The sequence below is a fragment of the Myripristis murdjan genome, chromosome 23 (assembly GCF_902150065.1).
Source record: "Myripristis murdjan chromosome 23, fMyrMur1.1, whole genome shotgun sequence".
NCBI classification, from domain to species: domain Eukaryota; kingdom Metazoa; phylum Chordata; class Actinopteri; order Holocentriformes; family Holocentridae; genus Myripristis; species Myripristis murdjan.
In genome coordinates, this window is record NC_044002.1 from 10,320,857 (window position 1) to 10,340,424 (window position 19,568).

The 19,568-nt window shown below is 42.9% G+C and overlaps 1 protein-coding gene across 1 annotated transcript in view; it reads right to left on the reverse strand.

Annotated features, from left to right (window-relative positions):
• Positions 1 to 221: 221 nt before the first annotated feature.
• sema3aa (sema domain, immunoglobulin domain (Ig), short basic domain, secreted, (semaphorin) 3Aa) overlaps positions 222 to 19,568 on the reverse strand; it is a 37,277-nt gene continuing 17,930 nt past the window's right edge. The window contains exons 4-17 of the mRNA XM_030045867.1: positions 17,559 to 17,678; positions 16,460 to 16,550; positions 16,247 to 16,366; positions 13,143 to 13,285; positions 12,808 to 12,922; positions 12,614 to 12,683; positions 9,794 to 9,938; positions 7,857 to 8,076; positions 7,162 to 7,253; positions 6,976 to 7,017; positions 6,632 to 6,789; positions 4,335 to 4,402; positions 4,066 to 4,214; positions 222 to 3,380 (exon numbers count right to left, since the gene is read on the reverse strand). Coding sequence (XP_029901727.1) covers positions 2,649 to 3,380; positions 4,066 to 4,214; positions 4,335 to 4,402; positions 6,632 to 6,789; positions 6,976 to 7,017; positions 7,162 to 7,253; positions 7,857 to 8,076; positions 9,794 to 9,938; positions 12,614 to 12,683; positions 12,808 to 12,922; positions 13,143 to 13,285; positions 16,247 to 16,366; positions 16,460 to 16,550; positions 17,559 to 17,678 — 2,265 coding nt within the window. The 3' untranslated portion in view covers positions 222 to 2,648. The remainder of the gene's footprint in view (positions 3,381 to 4,065; positions 4,215 to 4,334; positions 4,403 to 6,631; positions 6,790 to 6,975; positions 7,018 to 7,161; positions 7,254 to 7,856; positions 8,077 to 9,793; positions 9,939 to 12,613; positions 12,684 to 12,807; positions 12,923 to 13,142; positions 13,286 to 16,246; positions 16,367 to 16,459; positions 16,551 to 17,558; positions 17,679 to 19,568) is intronic.

Sequence of the window (19,568 nt, forward strand, 5' to 3'; positions counted from 1 at the left end):
CACTTGCAGACCATATGGCACTGCTCTTTATCTGATGGCTGTTCTCTCTTTGAGCACCAGGGCTCCGCCGCTGAAGAAATCCTGTGTACTAAAAAGCATATGCATCAGTTGTTAGTAAGTCAAGCCATTTTTGTTGACAGGAAATCTGGTTGTGTATGCCAGAGTACACTGTGTGCAGACGGCTGTCAGCTGAAAGAAGAACAAAGGGATTTTTTTTTTTTTTAAAGGAGATGTTTATTTAGACAACTGAATGCATGCCAGAAAGAACCTTGTTACAGCAGTGATAACTCTCAGCTCTCTCACTTTTCTAACTCTGAGGGAGAGACCGGAAGTAGGGACACAACAAACTTTTGAGTTTCCGTAGAGAACACCGATCTGCTGTAATTTATTGCATCGACACATCACTCTTGTCATGTATTGAGGGGACGGGGAGACGGGACGGGGGTAACCCTGTCAAATAAAAAGATTAAGGAGCTTGGTTCTCGATCAGTTTTTGGCCAGAGTATCTCAAGGCGGTGGTGTCACTGTTTTGGCAAAAGGACAAAAGTAATTCACACCTTGCTTCAGGGAACTTTACCTCTCACACAAAACACGTAAAGAGACGATAAAAAAGATGCACTTACTGTAGGTAGCATTCACATGCAGTATAACGCGTCTTCTCCTCAGACTAGTTTTAACATTTTTCCGCACTATTTCTTACAGAGATTCACAGCTAATGTTTTTCAGTTTTGGGTATTATTTTACATATAATGGCTACTGGATGAATGAATGAAATGTCGAATGGGTTTTGGGGACAAAAGAAAAAAAGGCATGACATCACCCGTTACGAAAGGCAAAAGAGAGAGAAAATCTGCTATGCAGCAAAATGACAGAATTGTGCTTATCATTGTCGGGATTTCTATCAAGACTTGGATTTGATCAGTGACACAAACCCCAGTACTCACATGCTCCTGAACGTAAATCATTTTCGACGCGTGCGATCCCCAAAAAGGGATTCCTTGACACAGACGCAGCAAGTTGGTCCATTGAAGTCATTTTAGTTACTGTTGCCATTATTCTCCAATATTGATGAGCCAAAAATACCATAATATCAAAAATAAATGCAACCCTTTCACAAAACAATGAGCAATAAATAATAATCAAGTGGTGTTCTTGTACTGTATATATGTACATACACAAAGAGTTAAGTTTGTTGTTTATATGTACACAGAACAACTGGCAGTCTAATTAAGACTGAGTTTTAGCATAGCCTACAACTGGAATTCGTGCCCAAAGTCTATCAATCCCTGAAAAAAAAAAACAAAAAAAAAAACAAAAAACAAAAAACAAAACAAAACAAAACAAAACAAAAACATAATAACTTAACACAGAATGCTTGGGAACAAAAGGGATAATGCGAAATGAGACTACAATGTTGCTTGCATTTTTGCCCAAAAACAGAAGCACTGGTTTGAGTGGAAAAGAAAGTAAATATAAAAGAAAAATGTAACATTTTTTTAGATAGGGTGTAAAAACAAACAAAACAAACAAAGCCTCTAGAATTCCATAAAATAACTGGCAAGAACTAGCTTATTGAAACATTGATTGACAACAACATGCACAACGCTTTCCCAGCCTTGGGTGGAGAGGGTCATGATGCAGCACATTTTTTTTTCCTGCACCAAGGCATGACTTTGCAGTTTTGCATGTAATAATGCTTCTATTCATTTCCAGACATGAGGGGCGCTGATGTGGATCACTGGCCCGACAAAGTAAACCAGCCTCTTTTTCGACCACTGAACTTTTGCCCGAAAAGCGCAAACTGTGTGTGTGTGTGTGTGTGTGTGTGTGTGTGCGCCTAAAGTACTCTTGGTGACTCTCCAAACTGTGATCCAAAGCACAGTTCCCTCCTTGAAAAGATGCTGTTGTTGCTCTGTTGCCACTTGAATGACTTGAAAGACTAGATGGCGGGTTCCTGATAGACAGTTCAGAGTTTTTTTTTTTTTGTTTTGTTTTTTCTTTTTTTACACAATCTTGCGGTTCACATGCTCAGGTCAAAGAGGGTGGGTTGCAGCGAATGTACATTTCTGCTTCCTCAAATGTCCATATATCTATAAACGTCTCCAGAATTATGTCCTGTCAGTGTATTAAGTCCATCTGCTTAACAAGTAGCTATTATAGTGTATATGGAACACATAATATCCTCACTAAACATGAAGGGCTCCATTTTAGTCCCAGTCTTTTTTTAGTAGCTTATGTACAGGAGGGCTATGTGTCTGCCAGGAAACATCCCAGGCAAGCAGCCATGTCCTCACACATTTACAGTATGCATTCCAGTTTTTCAGCCCTGTTTGTCCTCAGAGTCCTCTTCACAGGTTGTGTGCGTTTGTGTATGTATGTCTATCAATGACAGCCTTCTTTACTGCAACTGTATGTCGGCGAGTTTATGTTTTTCAACCTATTTTCTGTCATGAATGGGTTTATGTTGCGGCTGCAGTTACAGAGAATTCACTGGATGGGTCACTGGATACACAATCAACAGAACGTCTATGTGTGATGCGTGTGTGGATGCATGGGTTTGTGCTTGTCAGTGTGCATGTACAGCATGTGTGTGTGTGTGTGTGTGAGTAAATCTGGTTGTATGTGTGCATCCGTGCGCTCAGGTGCTCTCAGACGCTGCGCGGAGGTCTTTGGAGCTCATGGGTCCTCCTGTTGCGTCCCTTCTTGTTTTCCTGCATCCGTCTCCACTTGGCTGTGTGCTGGGTGCTCGCCCGAGAGCCCCCCGCAACTTGGGACCCGGACAGGCTGCTCTGTGCCTTCTGGCCATTCTGGGCCCTCTGGTTGACCTTAGGTGCCTGACCGCTCGCCGAACCCAGGTTTGGGGGGCCTCTCTGGGGGTTTTGGCTCCGTGCTGCCCCTTCCGCTGCTGTAACTCCAGCCTGGACCCTTGGGCTGCTCTGTGGCGGACTGCCCTGCTGCTTCTGGGCGTTGGGAGGCAGGGCTTTGGGCCTCAGCACAGAGCTGGGAACACCAGTGCTGTCAGGTTTGCCCTGACCGTTACTGCCGGGTACTTTTGTCCTCTTCTGTTTGCGCTCTTTCCTCCAAACACGGTCGCAGAACTCCTCCACACTGTTGAGGTCTGGGTGGTCAAGGAGAGACAGGAAGTCTCGGTACCACAGCCTGTGTTTGGCTGAGTGACCTATCCCACCGCCTGCGCCGGTAAGTCCAGGTAAGATGTCACCCAGCTTCTGGGTGGGGATGACTTGGAGGTTGAGGCGCAGCAGGGGCTGGATGAACCCGTGTTCCACGGCGTGGCAGTGGTAGATGCCTGTGTCGGACTGAGCGAGACTGCGGATCAGCAGGCCCTGCTCTGTACGGAGCACACGCTCATCTAGCTTGATCTGCAAGACGGGGAAAGACAGAGATGGAGGCAAAGAGAGAGAAAGAGAGAGAAAAAGGGCAAAGTGGATAGAACACAAAAACAGATTTAGTTCAGTTTAGTGCAAGTTAAGACAATAAGGAATATGTTTTATTGTATGTTTTGTAGGAGGCAAAGGGAGAGTTTTATTATTATTATTTTTTAATTTGGTGGCCTCAGCCTGCCATGGGACTGGAACAAAGCATCTTTGCTCTTTAAGTTTAATGTATTTTGACCCCTTCTAGGTCACCAATGTCAAAGGTCAAATAAGTTGTGGGTTATAGGTCAGAAGATGATAACAAGGAGGAACGGTGTTTCCCTCAGCAGTGAGAGAATGTTTGTCTGCCTGCAGAAATCTAATTAGTGTCAGCTCTGTCCTGTGAAGTATAACTACATGCAGATGGGCCATTAAAGCTAGGTGCTGTGAAATACCTGTTCATTTGCACAAACATATATCTCTGATTATATTTACTTGTAACCATGTTTTTTCCTGATATTAACAATAAAATATTCATAATTCATACTGGAAGGCCAATCTATAGGTGACATTGGCTTGTGCAATAAAATTCTGGATTATGGTCTCAGAAATATGTATTATTATTATTATTATTATTATACACATCTGTAAGACTTCATAAGCACACACACACACACACACACACACACACCTCATGCTTGCGATCGTCGTTGGGCCTCTGCAGCTGCCAGTAGATGAGGGCTCTCTGAGACTTGGGGCTGCACTCCAGGAACATACTGCTGTTCTCCACGCCGTACACACTCCTGTCCTCCACACTGCCTCCCAGCCCGTCCATGTCATCTATTCACACGCAGACACATACACACAGATGGGAAAATGAGAGGTCTGTGGTGATGGAGAGGGGAGAATTGCATGTGTGTGAGTGTGTGTGTGTGTTTGTTTGTTAAGTCATTAAAATACCATGATGCTGAAGATCTGAGCACTGGGAGAGAGGGTCTCCATTCCTGATGTCCTGCCGTCTGGTTCGCCTGTGAAGAGAACATGATGCCGTGATGAAAGCGACGCCTTTAATGAGGGACTCGGGAATGTAACGGTTAGAAAAAAAATGGCCTGGAAACAAGACAGTCACACATTCAAATCAAATTCAAATTCAAAAACCAGACTTTTTCCAATCAGTACCTTACTTTAAGATGCCCTTGAGCAAGGTGTTTAACCACAGCTGCTAAGCTGTAACAGACTTTATGCACTGGGCAGCCGTACAAAGAACTACAGTTTTGAGTCACTGTATGAAGCTGGGGATTTCTAAAATAAATGCTCAAATGGATCGATAAAGGTCACACTAACTGATTGAAGCAACATGCGCTCTAGAAAATAGTCAATGAACTCTCATGCAGAGCTCTGTGCTACTTATGTTTAGCCAGTAGGGGGCAATGTTACCTAGTGGTATCCTACTGTATATTCAGCTTCAGTGTTTGCTCTGCCTTCATTCCACTGTTAAATCACATGGCTGAAAGAGCAACTAAACCCTAGCAGACTGTAAGAAACCTGTAGTGCAATGCCTTTTGATGAGCCGGTATTATGAAACACATAAAGTAATCTCTCGCCCTTGAAATCTCCTGTAAAACAGCCTCATTCTGTTCGTCTGACATGAAAGCCCTCCATGTCATTCAGCTTTTTACTGCGACGGCGAGGCATTTTCACAGCCCGGCTTTACTGGCTAACTGCAAATGTGTCTCCCCTGTTCCTAGTTGTCTTGGTTCATGGTCATGGATAAAATCTTTGATGTGTTGCTGTAAAAATCAAAGCACAAAGAAGCGAGGTAAGCCAAAGGTGCGGTGTCTCCTGTGTAGAAGGGTTGGAAAGAAAAAAAACTAAGGAGGGAGAGAGGGAGAGGAAAAAAGTGGAGTAGCTAGAGGTAAAGAAGAAACAGATGGAATGAAATGGAGGGATTAGGAAGGAGAATGGTCAGTTTGTGTGTGTGTGTGTGTGTGTGTGTGTGTGTGTGTGTAGTCATGTCCCTCTTCTCAAATTCTCTCTTGTTCCTTTGCAACCAAAGTATGGGTACACATTTCCTCCCATCATTATTTCTCTTTGTGTTTCATACATATTTGAATACTCGTCTCTCTGTCTCTTTTTACTCAGTCTCTTTCTCTTACACGCACGCACACACACACACACACACACACACGCACACACACACATATCCATCTTCCATAGATTTCCTGGGCTCACATTCCTGTCTTTTTGGCTGTCTGAGCACGTGCGGGGCCCGGTGTCTGGTTCTCATTCGGGAGAGAGTGGGAGGGAAAATATTTGGAGTGGAGCAGAGAGCTGAGAGGAGCCGGACCTGGCCTTAACCATGGGGTGTGCCACCTCCTCTGTAACCCTGCCCAGCTCGAGTATACCCACTGGCCTAATTCTGCTGGTGTGAGAAGTTCTGGATGAATGAAATGTAGGGGCGTAGTGCCATGTGTGTGTATATGTGTGTGTATGTGTGTGTGAGGGCCACAGCGGTCAGCCTAATCCCGCTGGATGCAGCAGAGGGTAATTTGAGGGTGTGTATGTTCATACCTCTTGGCTACAGGGTGCAGTGGTCAGACAGCTCCTGTTGGCTATAATTTGGTGTGTATATGTGAGCATGTGAATTTGCATGTGTGTGCGTGTTTTTGTACATCTTGGCTGTAACGTGAGGTGATCACAACTCTGTTACTGGCTGCAGCGGTAAGCCAGGGTGCCTGATTTTACGTCTTGGCTGTGGAATGCAATGCAGCACTCACTTAGCCTGCGTGTGCGTGTGTGCACACGTTTAATTACTGCATTTTTGTGCCTGTGTAATTTGCTTTCAAGATTACTTCCATGTTTGGATGTTTTGGCGTGTACTCTGCCCATGTACATCGAGTGCACTGGATCCACAGCACTTTGCAAATGGGGCAGAAGTTGCCTAGAGGTTAGAGACGCAAGGTTGTCAAAGACCAGCTGGGAGGATTTGGCTGGGGAAAATCGATGAGTAACACTCTCCCTTTCATCAGCAACTACAGTCAGGGTGCCCTAGAGCAAGGCATTTAAACCCAAATGCTCCACTGGAGCTGTTCAACAGTAGATTGTGGCTGCACTGGACAGCTCCCAGGCGTGGCTGTGTGTGACGGCATAAAACTGAGGCAGGGTGTTGCTGAAAAGACGCATGCACGCTCAGCAAACCCTCCATGGATAAATAAAGGTTAAAGAAAAACATTTGGTTTGTGTGTGTGTGCTCCTACCTCTTGGCAGTGGGAAAGTATCTCGAACACTCGGTGCCGTCCCAGGCGCAGTATGGATCTCTGGCCAGACAGCACTCAGCACAGGCTTTCCCATACACCTCACAGCGGTGCAAAGGCATCTGTGATACGCCCAGCGCAGAGCCAAGGTACAACTGTTGCTGTAGGAGCCAAATGAACAGTAAAGACGGAAGAATTGAGTGTTTAGGTGCGGCTCAGAGTGAAGACAATGAAAGCTTGATTCTCCGTGGGAAAGTTGGTCTCATTTGCTTAATGGCCTAGCATACTTTAAAATAAATATACTTGGACTTGCACTCTTGTTGGACAGATGGTGTGTGAAAACTTACCTGCTTGGTGGACAGCTCCATAGCGGTAATGGGAGTGGGCTCCTGCACAAAACAAGCACATTTATCACCATATGCATTGGCATTTTGGATGTATTGCTTATTGCATAGTTCGGTTTAACACAAGCAGTCCCAATAAGAGTTCAGCTTCACAGTATCTAGTTTCACTCTGGTGAGTGAATGACATACCCTGAAGACAGTCATCTCCTCCAGTACCACCTCTTCCAGGTCATGCCAGCTCTCTCTGGGGATGGTGACCACCTTCAGCACTGTACCCATGTCTGAGAGACAGAAGACAGCCATGTATGTACAACTCTTTTATGGTTACGTATAAACCTCCTTTATTAGTTTAATTTAATTTTTCAGTGAGGGAATGTATTATTTGAAGTCCCAACCCATAACTGGCATCTTCTGCTGAAACTTCCACCATTTGCTTTGTTTACACAGAAAGTAAGTGGATTCAAGAGATTTATTTACTCTGAAATATTTTTAATATGAAGCAAAAACTTTGTTTACCACTGAAATATATTTTAAGCACTAGATTTATCTATATATGCATCTTGAGGATCAAAATTGAATTTCATTTGTTTTATTTGTAAAATTTCCCACAATTTATATGAACAAAGATAAGTCAGACTGTATCAGCAATATGGAAAATGTTTACACAGTATCCATACAACTGCTGTGTTTGTCAGCAGGCAGCTAAAAAAATTGATACAATGTAACTCCAGCTTATCTGGATAATTCTTCAACAAACAAACTTCACTCAGAAATCTACCAATCAGAAGAGAAAACATTTTACAGTATATGACCTTGCTTGAAAAACATGCATGTTATAACGGGGAGAAATTAGCTGAAACACTGTAATTTGCAAAGCTGAGTACCTGTACCGATGAACATGACATCGTACTGCCCGTCCTCTGCCTCCACTCTGTCCACCACCAGCTGGGAGAACTGGTAGTCCACGTCTGTCCGCACCACAATGGGACGGCCCCCCACTGGGTGTACTGGGTTGTACATGGCCGGGTGGCCCCTGGCGAAGGTGATGACATCATCAGGTAGGTCTTTGGTGGAGTCGAAACCGCCGAATGTCTTACTGGGGCACTGAGAATGAGACCAAAATGTAAATAAATGGCAATGTTTGATAACCTTTGTTTATCTAATATGATATATACACATTGGACATTGGACAGTAACACAATATTAATAATTTTGCCCTTGCATACCACCACAGTGGATTTGAAATGGAGTAATCAAGATGTGATTGAAGTGCAGACTTTCAGCTTTACTTTAAGGGTTTGGACAAAAATATGGCATTAACCTTTTAGGAATTACAGCCAGTTTTATACATTGTCACCCCATTTTCAGAGGCTCAAAAGTAATTAGACAAACTATACATAACATACATAACTCTAATGACAAGAATTATATTAAATATTTGAAGGAAAATCCTTTGCAGCCTGAAGGAAAAATCACCAAATTCTGATTTCCTCTCTTGAGAAGCTCTGCCGGACCTTTACTGCAGCTGTCTTCAGTTTCGTCCTCAACAAGTGAAAAGCAGCTCAGCTGGGTTGATATGAGGTCTGGGGACTGACTTGGCTATTGAAGAATATTCCACTACTTTGGTCTCAGTAACTCTTGGGTTGCATTCGCAGTGTGTTTTGGGTCATTGTCCATCTGCTCTGTGAAGTGCCGTCCTATCAGTTTTGTGGCATTTGGCTGAATTTGAGCAGATAGCATAGCCCTATAAACATCAGAATTCATCTGACTACTTCCATCAACAGTCACATCGTCAATAAACACTAGTGACCCAGTTCCAGGAGCAGCCATACATGCCCATGCCATAACACTGCCTCCACCATACTGGACAGATGATGTGCTATACTCTGGTTCATGAGCTGCTCCTTTAATTCTCCACACTTTGCTCTTCCCATCATTCTGGTACAAGTTAATCTTTGTTTCATCTGTCCAAAGAACTGTGCTCCAGAATTGGGCAGGCTTTTTTCAATGTTTTTTGCAAAGTCTAATCTAGTCTTCCTGCTTTTGAGTGACACCAGTGGTTTGCAGCTTGGTGTAAACCCTCTGTCCAAATCTACAGTCAAGGGATGTTTGTGAGAAAATAAATACTATGATACGCCTACCTCCTCCAGAGTGTTTTTGACTTCCCTAGATGTTGTGAATGGGTTTTTCATCCACTTGTGATGTCTTCTGTGGTCTTCCAGGCCTTTTGGTGTTGCTGAGCTTACCAGTGCATTCCTTCTTTTTCAGGATACACCAAACCGTTGATTTGGCGACTCCTAAACTTGGTGCTATCAGTCTGCTATCTTTGGATCACATGTTGAGGGTTCTGATAAACAGCTACCAAATGTAAATGCAAACACTTGGAATGAACTCCAGGGCTTTTATTGTCTTAATTTGTTGTGGAATAACGAGGGAAAAAAACTGTAATTCCTAAAAGGTTAATGCCATATTTTTGTTCAGCCCCTTAAATTAAAGCTAAAAGTCTGCACTTCAATCACATTTTGATTACTCCATTTCAAATCCACTCTGGTTGTGTATAAGGGCAAAATTATGAATACTTCGTCCAAATACTTATGGAACTAACTAACTAAGATAGGGGATGGTAAAATTGTACCTTCCTCTTTATGGAGTATGCTTCAATGTAAATACAGTTTTTAAATAATGTAATTATCTCCATTTGAAAGCACAATCTAAAAGATATGAGGCACCATTGCAAAAATTATGTATTGAATATGGTGCAATGGCTCTAACTTCATCAATTGTCTGTGATCCTGCTTTTACAACATAAATGAAGACTTACAGTTCCTGGGCGTGGGTAAGGAACCCTCCCTTGGAAGGGCACCCACTGGTAGTTGGGTCCATCTCTGTGGGCATATGGACCCAGGAAGACCCTCCTGATGTCTGCCATGTTGTACATACACACTGCCGAGCCTTTAAAGATGTTACTGGGGGGACAGAAGAGGGGGTGGAAGAGGAGGAGGAGGAGACAGCAGAGAGAAACGGAGAAGGGCGTTAGACAAAAGGAAAGAGGGCGAGGTTGAAAGAAGGGAGGGAGAAGTCGGTGAAATAAAGCACAGAATAAAGAAAGACCCCAGAGGGAGCCAGACAGACAGAATTCATAAATGATTGGTCACAAGACAAGGATTAGGGTACTTGTGAAATGCTGCAGAAAGACAACAAAATGACCCTTCAACACACAAAAGACAGAGGGGAGAAACGTTGTCATCATTTAAGTATGGGATGACAGATTGGAACTTCCCTCTGATCGCTTCCAGCCTCCTGAGAATGGACAGGAATTTGGGCACGCCCCCAACAAAACAGGAGACCTGGTTCAGGGCTTATTTGAAATCTCTGCCAATATTTTGTGAGCGTTTGCTTGAGCTTGCTTGGACAGCCAGATGGGTGGGTTTTGCACTTATTAGCCAGGCAAGGTCCCATCCAGGCAAGGTCAATCAATCATGCAAAGAGGAATTGGTGCAGATTTTCTTTCAAACTGTGTTTTGTCCCAGGTCAGCCAAAAGACAGCAATTTGAGCCATGACTCATTAAAGTTAAGAATTTGGGAGTTCCTCAGGAATATTCCAAGATATATATTCCACCAGAGCTATTAAGCATCTGTATGACACTCATGACAAAGTGCATAACAATATTTGAGCACTGCAAGCATCAAGTTCATGAATACTTATTTGGATGAAGACTTGCTTCTAAATCGGTCAGCATCTGAGAGGAGTTCAGCTCCAAACCCATGTGGTATATCCAGTGTGGGAAAGAAAAATCTAAGCAGTAGATCATCCTTTTCATTACCGATTACCCACTGCAAATTGCACTGTTAAAAACAATCTCCTTCCTTACATTCGTCCTTAAGATGAATGTAATTCATCCTTAAGACGAATGTAATGTTAATTTGCTATAAATAATTTTGGAAGTGTCATTTTTATTTTTGTTTTGTTTTGGATATGTTGGATGTTACTATGGACAGAGACCTCTTATATTTCAAGTAAACCAAATGCCTCAATAACAGGTGAACACTGAGAAGTACTGCAGGGACGTCCTTTGTTGTGCTGACTGCAGGTTGTATCACACTAAGCAGTCATGTGGGTGGCATAGAAACAACCAACAGTAGTCACTGAAGAATGGAAGATGAATGGATTACCATTTGTAAATGTTAATTACAGAGAAATTCAATTAACTGAGGGGGCATAAAAACACACTCCAATATCTGCGCCTGAGGAGAAGGGCAAATGTGTGCCTGTGCAGATACACACAGAGAGAGGGAGAGACAGACGGAGAGAGACACACACATTCAGTTCACCTTGTCTCATGCACGCACATGCTCGCACAGGCACACACAGCCATATACATGCAGCTCACAAAAACACACACAGACGCGCAGACGCACACACGCCCACGAAACACGCCCACGAACAGGAGCACAATCAAACACTGATCTGTCAGTGGCAGCTTCTATGTGCCTCATTAAGCGTCGATATTAAAAGCCGGTCCCTCTGAATCTCCGCTCTATTCATCTCTGAAAACCGGCCACTTAGAAAACCAATTAAACCACTCTAATTCCTCAAAGCCCCGTAATTGAATTTTAAAACGTGCATGTGTGCGTGTGTGTGTACATGCAGGCGCGCATGTGGGTGCGCGTGTGCACGCCCACCACACAACACCGACCCCTTGATTTGAATACGTTCCAGAAAGCTGAGAAAACCCATACGGGCCTAGTGATGCAAGGCGTCTGCCAGTGTGCCTTAGCTAGTGCCGTCATTCTATTCAGCCTGTCTTATCATTAGCAGTGATTGATGGTGAAGTGTTTGTCCTCTTTTCAAAGTGGTTCAGAGACACTAGCGGACACAGATTCCACCCCTCCAGAATGCAAATTCATCATCATCATGATAAGTGCCACCATCTGTACCATTTCAACTCACTTATCTGCCTCGCCCCGCGCCTTAACCTCACCATACGCTTCAATAGAACCACACCCGGCCTCTCAAACCCCCCATTCAAGGCTGGGGCGGTGGCCAGGGGAGAGACATGCGTTCCTGCTGAGCGAATATCATGTTTCCCCCGCTCCCTCCTGTTCCATAATCTGATTTCCCTACCAGCCTCTGCCAAGGTTTCAATGAAAAAGGGGACAGGTAGCGGGGAACAGGGAATCAGCTAAAAGCAATCTTTTATCTGAGAGCGAGACTTGGGGCGGGGGTACCAGACGAGGGAAAGCAACCGTAAGACACCTTTAAGTGGATTATGAGACAGGAGCGCTGTCTGGGAATTTGGCAAGGCACGCCTGGTGGTTCACATCCGTCCGAGTCATTACAAATGGTTAGGAAATTACAGATAGATGAATGGATAGATGGATTAAAGAACATAAAAAGACGGAATTCATGAAAGGAAAATAGGGAGCATGTATGTTTTTCAAATAAAGAGGAAATAACTTGTCCGGGACGGTTGCCCATCGAATATATCAACTCTCTCTGAACTCGTAGCAAGAAATCAGCAAAACAGATATGATATTACCAGCAAATTTCAGGAGTCAACATTCTGCATATTGCTTGAGAGTTTGAGCCGTTTAATGCACATTTGTAGGTCCTAATAAACAGGCTCGGATATGAATGTACCTTGATGTGGTGAAAACAGCATAGATGACTGGATTCTTTGGATCCTTGGAGCTCATGAGAAACACATCCTCTGAAAATACAAAACAACAAGAACATGTAAATGATCTCTCATGAGCAGAACAATTGAAAGGGAATCTCATTCTGTCAAATTCTCTCCTACACACACACAAACACACACACATAAGCGGACTTACGTAGCTCGTCAAAGTGTGTATCGATGCCATTAGCCCCAGGCACTGAGCACATTAGTCGGGCTTTGAGGAAAGTGGTCCATTTGTTCACCAGACTCCTGTGACCTCCCATGTCATTCTGAATAACAGACACACACACACACACTTGTAATAACATCATTGCATATGCAAGAGAATATCTAGAGAGAATATATACATATTTGTGCATATGACAGAAATTCAGGAAAATGTCAGATTATTTATTAACAGCTTCATTCGAGTGTGATGTGAGATTTCTATTCTTTCATTTCAGGGGTGTATGTTAGTTTGCGAGTGTGTTTGTGTGTTTGTGTTGTTACCTTACACAGTTGTCCTATCCTGGCGATGGTAGCCTTGCCAGTATGCTCTCCATCCATGGCGTTCTCTTTGAAAAACAGGAAGATCTTATCGTCCTCAGGGTTGTCACTCTCTGGGATCAAGTTTACACCCACAAATCTGGGATCTTGAGGACACACACACACACACAGAGAGACATGCATACACATACATAGAAAAAAAGCAGAGAAATATCACATACTCTGAATATGTGCTACATGACAGTAATTTAAAGCACTCGCTAAAACATTCATAAATAATTTGTGCATACACCCTGCACAGAATCCTGCACCCACCTACACAAACATCATTTTACAACCTAACCACTGTCCCGGAGAGAATCCTGTCACCTCTATTTTACACCTCGGAAAACAATCCACCGTGATATTCTCCAGTCACGGCCCAGTAATACCAGCCATGCTCTTTACACTCTGGTGTTACAGTATCTCTCTTTACCCCAACTAAGCACTCCAAGTCCTAATCCCACCTAACTCCTGTCTCCAGACCACATCCTCACGAGCACACATGGCTCTGATTGTACCGGGTAATACTTGAATAAATCTATCTCAGCTTTGGGCACAAGAGGAAATCAAAACTAAATGGGCAATCCAAGGCCTTAGGCTTGGATATCCCAAGCCTGAGGGGCATAAAGGTTGAGGAAAAGTAGTTGCAGTCACTGAGGCGTCGCCCACGTAAAACGAGCCCGTGTCTAAGAGCTAGGGGGTTAGCCGGTGTGAGAAACAAGTAGTGCCATGTTACGCCTCTATGGCCATTTGGTAGGATATAGAGTAGCTGTGAAAAGGGAGAGTGTGGCCAAAGTAGGAAGCAGATTTATACGTGTGGTGTGGGTGCGAGACCTTTGGTATTAATCATGTCTACCACACACACAGTTATACACTTATATTGAGTGTGTGCCATTCAGCGTAGACATAAATTCAACTGTGTATGCGCTCACTGCCACAAGTGTTGCCATTGAGGTCATACAATTCATTACATTTATAGATGAAATCCAGGATTTCCCAGATTTCCGTGCTTTGCCTTCCACTGTGGTGACGGGATGCAGACTATAGCAAAGAGGGTGTAGCAGCCATTGTTCCTTAGATGCCCTTTGATCAACAGTAAATGATTCCGATTCCACTAAAATGGCATCATTAGGTCAGGTAATTTGGCTCTCAATGACTGTAACTTTTGATGGTATAAATAACAGTATCAGCAGCCAACAGTGTGTGGCACTAGCAAATCAATCAGGATGGCAAAAAAAAAAAAAAAAAAAAAAAAAAAAAACAGTTTTCAGTGTAAGCTCTTTGGGTCGGCTGACACGTCTGGGTAGCTGATCACCACTAGCTCATGATCAGCTACACAGCGAAGGTAACCTCTGTGTTGGATAGTTAGCTTAGTTTACTGCAGCCTTTGAAAGTTGTGTTGGTGCCGGTCTTTAACGCTTATCTGCCAAAGATGCTAGCTAGTGAGCCAGTAACCAATGTGGCTAGCCTGGATACCAATCCAGTTTTACTGAAGTTAGATTTTGATGTGTATGACGTGTCACTTCCTGGTCAGCCAAGATTTTTCCATGTTTATCCTTCCCAGTTAAACCCTTCCATAGCGGTCTATGGAGAGCATCTAAAACTGTGGTAATATTGCCAATTTGTATTGCATGACCTGACGCACAATCAAAAAGAATAAAATAACTATTTAGTAGTGGGAAAAAAAAAAAAATCCAGATTCCAGCTTTAATTCTGAACAAAAGGCCACTTTATTCAATGGAGATACAATCCAACCTCCATGTCAGTGAGTGTTAAAAGATGGAGAACTGTGTAAATGCATCCCATGAATCAAATTTAGCCGAGCCAAATCCAGGATTTAACCCTAAATCCTTTTGAAGTACATTCTCATTTTAGAATCAACAGCTATTAAGGATTCATTCCCAAGTTTCTCTCTTGTTACATCTGAGTACCATGTAACCTTGTTGATAAAGGCTCAACAGAATATCCCCATCCCGGTAATCCATGCAATTACAATCCTCCTTTGTCGCTTTTTGCCGAGGCGAATGGATGCAGTCCCTGACGTATTTGTTTGAACAGGGTGAATAGATAGATGGGGATTAACGTGGGAACAATACCTTTTCCCTTTTAAATCGCTCTTTATGAATATGTCACAGCAATCAGCACTACAGAGATGAGTGTTTGTGTGTGTGTGTGTGTGTTTGGAGGGTGCGCACTGGGGGAGGGTGGTGGACTGTGAGGAATTTGACTCTGCCACAGGAAAACAGCTGAGAGCGGATTAGTTCTGTGGGAAAGCGGGGAAAAAGGACGGGCCGGCTGGAGGGAAAGGTTCAAACTGACCTTTTGTGGCTCCCTAAGTCCTCCACGGTGCCGACAGATAGCCAGACAGACTGAACAGTCAATAACCCTCACTGCTGCGCTAATCTTACTAGCACGAGCAAATCCAATGACTTTGTGAATGGGGCTGTGATATCGATGTCTGTACTTGAATGGAGATGATTGGAGAGTCAAGGCTTGTGAAAGGTTTTAAAAGACTTAATGCTTCAAAGTCCATTCAACTGCTCAATGCTTTTCTTTTTCAAAAAACTGGCCCATTATGGGGGTTCATTTGTATTGTATGGCTAACATAGGACACTGCAGTATTCTAAAAGGCTGGGCAAATTATCAAAGGTGTAATGTCTTACTAAACGACAAATGCCATTTTGATGAGAGGGTCTTGCAATTTTGTGTTGATCGATGTTTGTTCCATGACTGAAATGTGAAATATTCATTTTTGCTTTTAGTGCAGATGAAAATGGACTCCTCAAATTGCAGAAGATTTTCCATATTTGATGAGAACATGAATGGTGAAACACCAAGTAAAACTGAGATTCCTTGAGGCAGAACATAAACAACAATGATTTGACAAAAAAACTAGGTCACACATGACAAATTTCATCCTTCATCAGGACAATGTGTTCTGGAAGGGAACATGAAGATTTCCACAAAGGCTTGTTTCCTGCCATTGTCGTACCTTCTATGCTCACAAATTCACACCTTGCCAAGACTAAGAAACTTCCTCAAATGTATTTACAATCTTTCTTTACCATTGAGCCATCTTGAATCATGCTGCTCAGTCCTGATTGGATGATGATCTCCTAGGGTACGGAAGATAGCAAAGTCTCTTCCCATGAAGTCCGCAGATGTGCCAGAGTACAGCTCTCCATCTGCCAATGAGAAGGGATAGTTAGGAACAGATTATCAGTCCTGCAATAAACATGTACTTCCTGACAACCAGTCATAACAAAGCCCAAACTCACCAATCAGGAGTGAGGCTGACAGCATCTTTGGGTCATAGGGGCTTTTTCCGCGGCCATTCTCGAAATGCGATGCCAGTCGAAAGATGTTGTCCTGGGGTGGAAAGGGTCAAAGTTCAAAACGAGGCCACCGGACACCCAATTAAGCCATGCTAAAAGTACATTTACAAGCTCTGTCTCAAATGACTACATATTCTTTGTATAGCAAGCTAATTTTGTTGAGATGCACCACAACCTGAAATGACCAACAATACACAGAAGATTTTCACACTGCTCCATCTAACCCAGCTGAGCTTTAGTTATCAGTCATCAATAGTGACTGTAGCTTTGCATTGAACAGAAAATGGTGTAAAATAATACAAGATAGGAGCAGATTGCCATTGCAGTATTTGAATATTTAAAAAAAAACAACAAGTAAAAAATAGAGTTCTTATTCATTCCTGTTTTATGAATCAATGACTGACAACACAATTTTAAATTCTAGTGAACACATGCAGGGCAGTCTATGCTGCCAACCAGCATGGCGCATACACTCATTCCCCTCCCCATTGTTGGACTGCTGAGCCCATGCTGGTACATTGATTAACCTGTAGACCTTTATCAAGATGACTGATTAAACTTTTATGTAAGGGAGAGGTTGTTTAATTTCCGACGACTGATGTCGGACCATGTAATGACCGCTCTTTGCCTCTGCACAAAAGAAAAACATTGATGAGAATCACTGAAGGGAATGAATGCTGCTGTGCTTGACAGCAGTATTGTGTGTGTGTGTGTGCACGCTTGTGTGTGCATGCGTGTGAGACACAGAGTACATTTCTGCATGTGTCAGAGTGTGCACCAATTAAGACACACACACACACACACACACACACATACGCACACACACACAGGGTGTAGTCAGTGTTGTAACAATAAAGGGAACTAACACTGGTCTTTCTCTAGCAGACACTGACTTTCAAGTTTGTGTCATATTTAATGACACATTAATGGGTAAATTAACAAAAATGGAGGTTAATTACCTTTTTGCACTGACATATAACTAGTGGCACTGTTAGCCTGTAACACTTTGTGTACCAACATCCATGCACCAAAAACACATTACCTCTGCTCTTTTGCCCATTTCTAGATAAGCACAGATTGGGTGGAAGGCCCCTGTGCCACAGATGTACAGGTGCGTCTGGTTGTACGGTTGCAGGACTCGGATGAAGTTAGAACACTCTTTCTAGAAAAGAAAAGAGAGAAGGCACATCAAAAATTCAACTGCTAGATAAATCTGCAGCAGGCACAGATTTGAATACATTTGTGTATGTCTGTCTGCATTTGTAATAATCCTCCTGAACAAAGTGTACTACCCAGCTCATTGTAGAATATTGCTTTACAAGCCATTTGAAACCTTTTGTTCTTTATGAAAAAGCTTGCAAATGTTAGCAATAATCCCAAAACCACCTATTCATACCATAAAGTTTGAATAAAGCTTCATCCTTTAATAAAATGTAAAACTTTTTATAGAGAGAAGGCTCTGGAGGAGTTCCATTTAAGAGCAGGGACTTTCCAGTTGCTTTGGAAATGACTTGTGAGACTGAGTCAAGTTCAAGGAAATCCCACCTGTAAGTTGAATCAGGAAAATCCACCTCAGATCAGTAATGATCCATATGTTTGGATTTACTGAGGGTGTTTTGGTTGGATCCCCAGCACATGTTGATAGTCCCAGTGCTGTGAGACTGTTTATTACAGTGCTAATGAACAGGATTGGTTAATCTAGGAGGGTTATTAACAGCCTTGAAGACTTTGGGCACATGTGTTTAAGACATTAGGCTGGGGTTTGCTTAATTCCAAATACATGTCCTGAATGTCCACCTATTAAATAAGCACACATCTGCACAGGGAAAACGCACACACATCACAAGCAATCACACAAACACACATTCATGAGTGTACACGTGCATGCACGCGCACACAAATTCTCCTTCTTTTCCTTCACACATATGCATATCTCTTTAGCAGGTCAGTATGAAAATACAGAAGGACCATCTGTATCAACAATATGTGTTGGTCCTGTCTGAAAACCCCTAAATCTCACAAACATTTCAGTTTGATGCTTCAATGATGTCCCTCATGTGAGACATAAATGGATATAAAGGGGTCACTGAATGTAGGGTGGAGTGACGCCATTTTCCAGTTCAATCCAAAATCAACCCCAGGATCACATGGTGCATATATTTTCCTAGAAATTTAATTTCCTGATATTCAGAACATCATTCTTCTTTTCAGTGGTCTTCTTGAGATTAAATCTGACACAGTCTGGATGATATCTGGTTACAAGGTGGAATAAACATCATGCTGGACGATGCTCGTGGTTTCTAACCGAGCTGCGTTCAAGCACTCCTCCCTAAATTCTTTCAACCATCCTCGTTATCATTAACCCACGGTTCCAACAAGTTCATAAAGTTTAACCACAGGACCATCACTGGTTACACAGAGGAAGAGCACGCTCATTGCATTACGTCTAGCGGCTGATCTGAGCATCAGCTGAAGTAACCTTGTTTGTGTGCAACAGTGTCTGGGTGTGTGTAGCATAATGACTTTACCCTCTGTGTTTCCTACTGTTGAGGAACCAACAGTGGAAGCAAACGTCCCCCCTACATCATTCTCACTCTTATTATGTGCATTTTATTTCACCCACTCCCATTAATTCCCCCCTATGTCAACTCTGTTTAGCTTTTCACATGGCACTCTTCATGTTAGACTCATTAGCTATGTGGTAGGTAGGTTGCACCTAAACACTGACAGACGGTAGTTATGAAAGTCACTCAAACATGCTGCTCTGTCTTGCCCCAGGTGAAAAATGGTTTCCCTGATCACAAACCATGTTATTATGTGAAAACCACTACACCCACAGAGGATAAAGGAGTCATTATTGGATAAAATTAATGACTCTCTTTGGACCGGGTAAAACTGATGACTTTCCATGGGCGAAATGGGTGGACAGATTTCAGTGTGGGTTTGTATATATTTAGATGAGTTGAGTGATTTTTGAGTTTATAATGAGGTCTGTAATTGAAACTGGAAAATGTGTTGAAAAAGTAGAATAACCTTGGCCATATTATTTTCC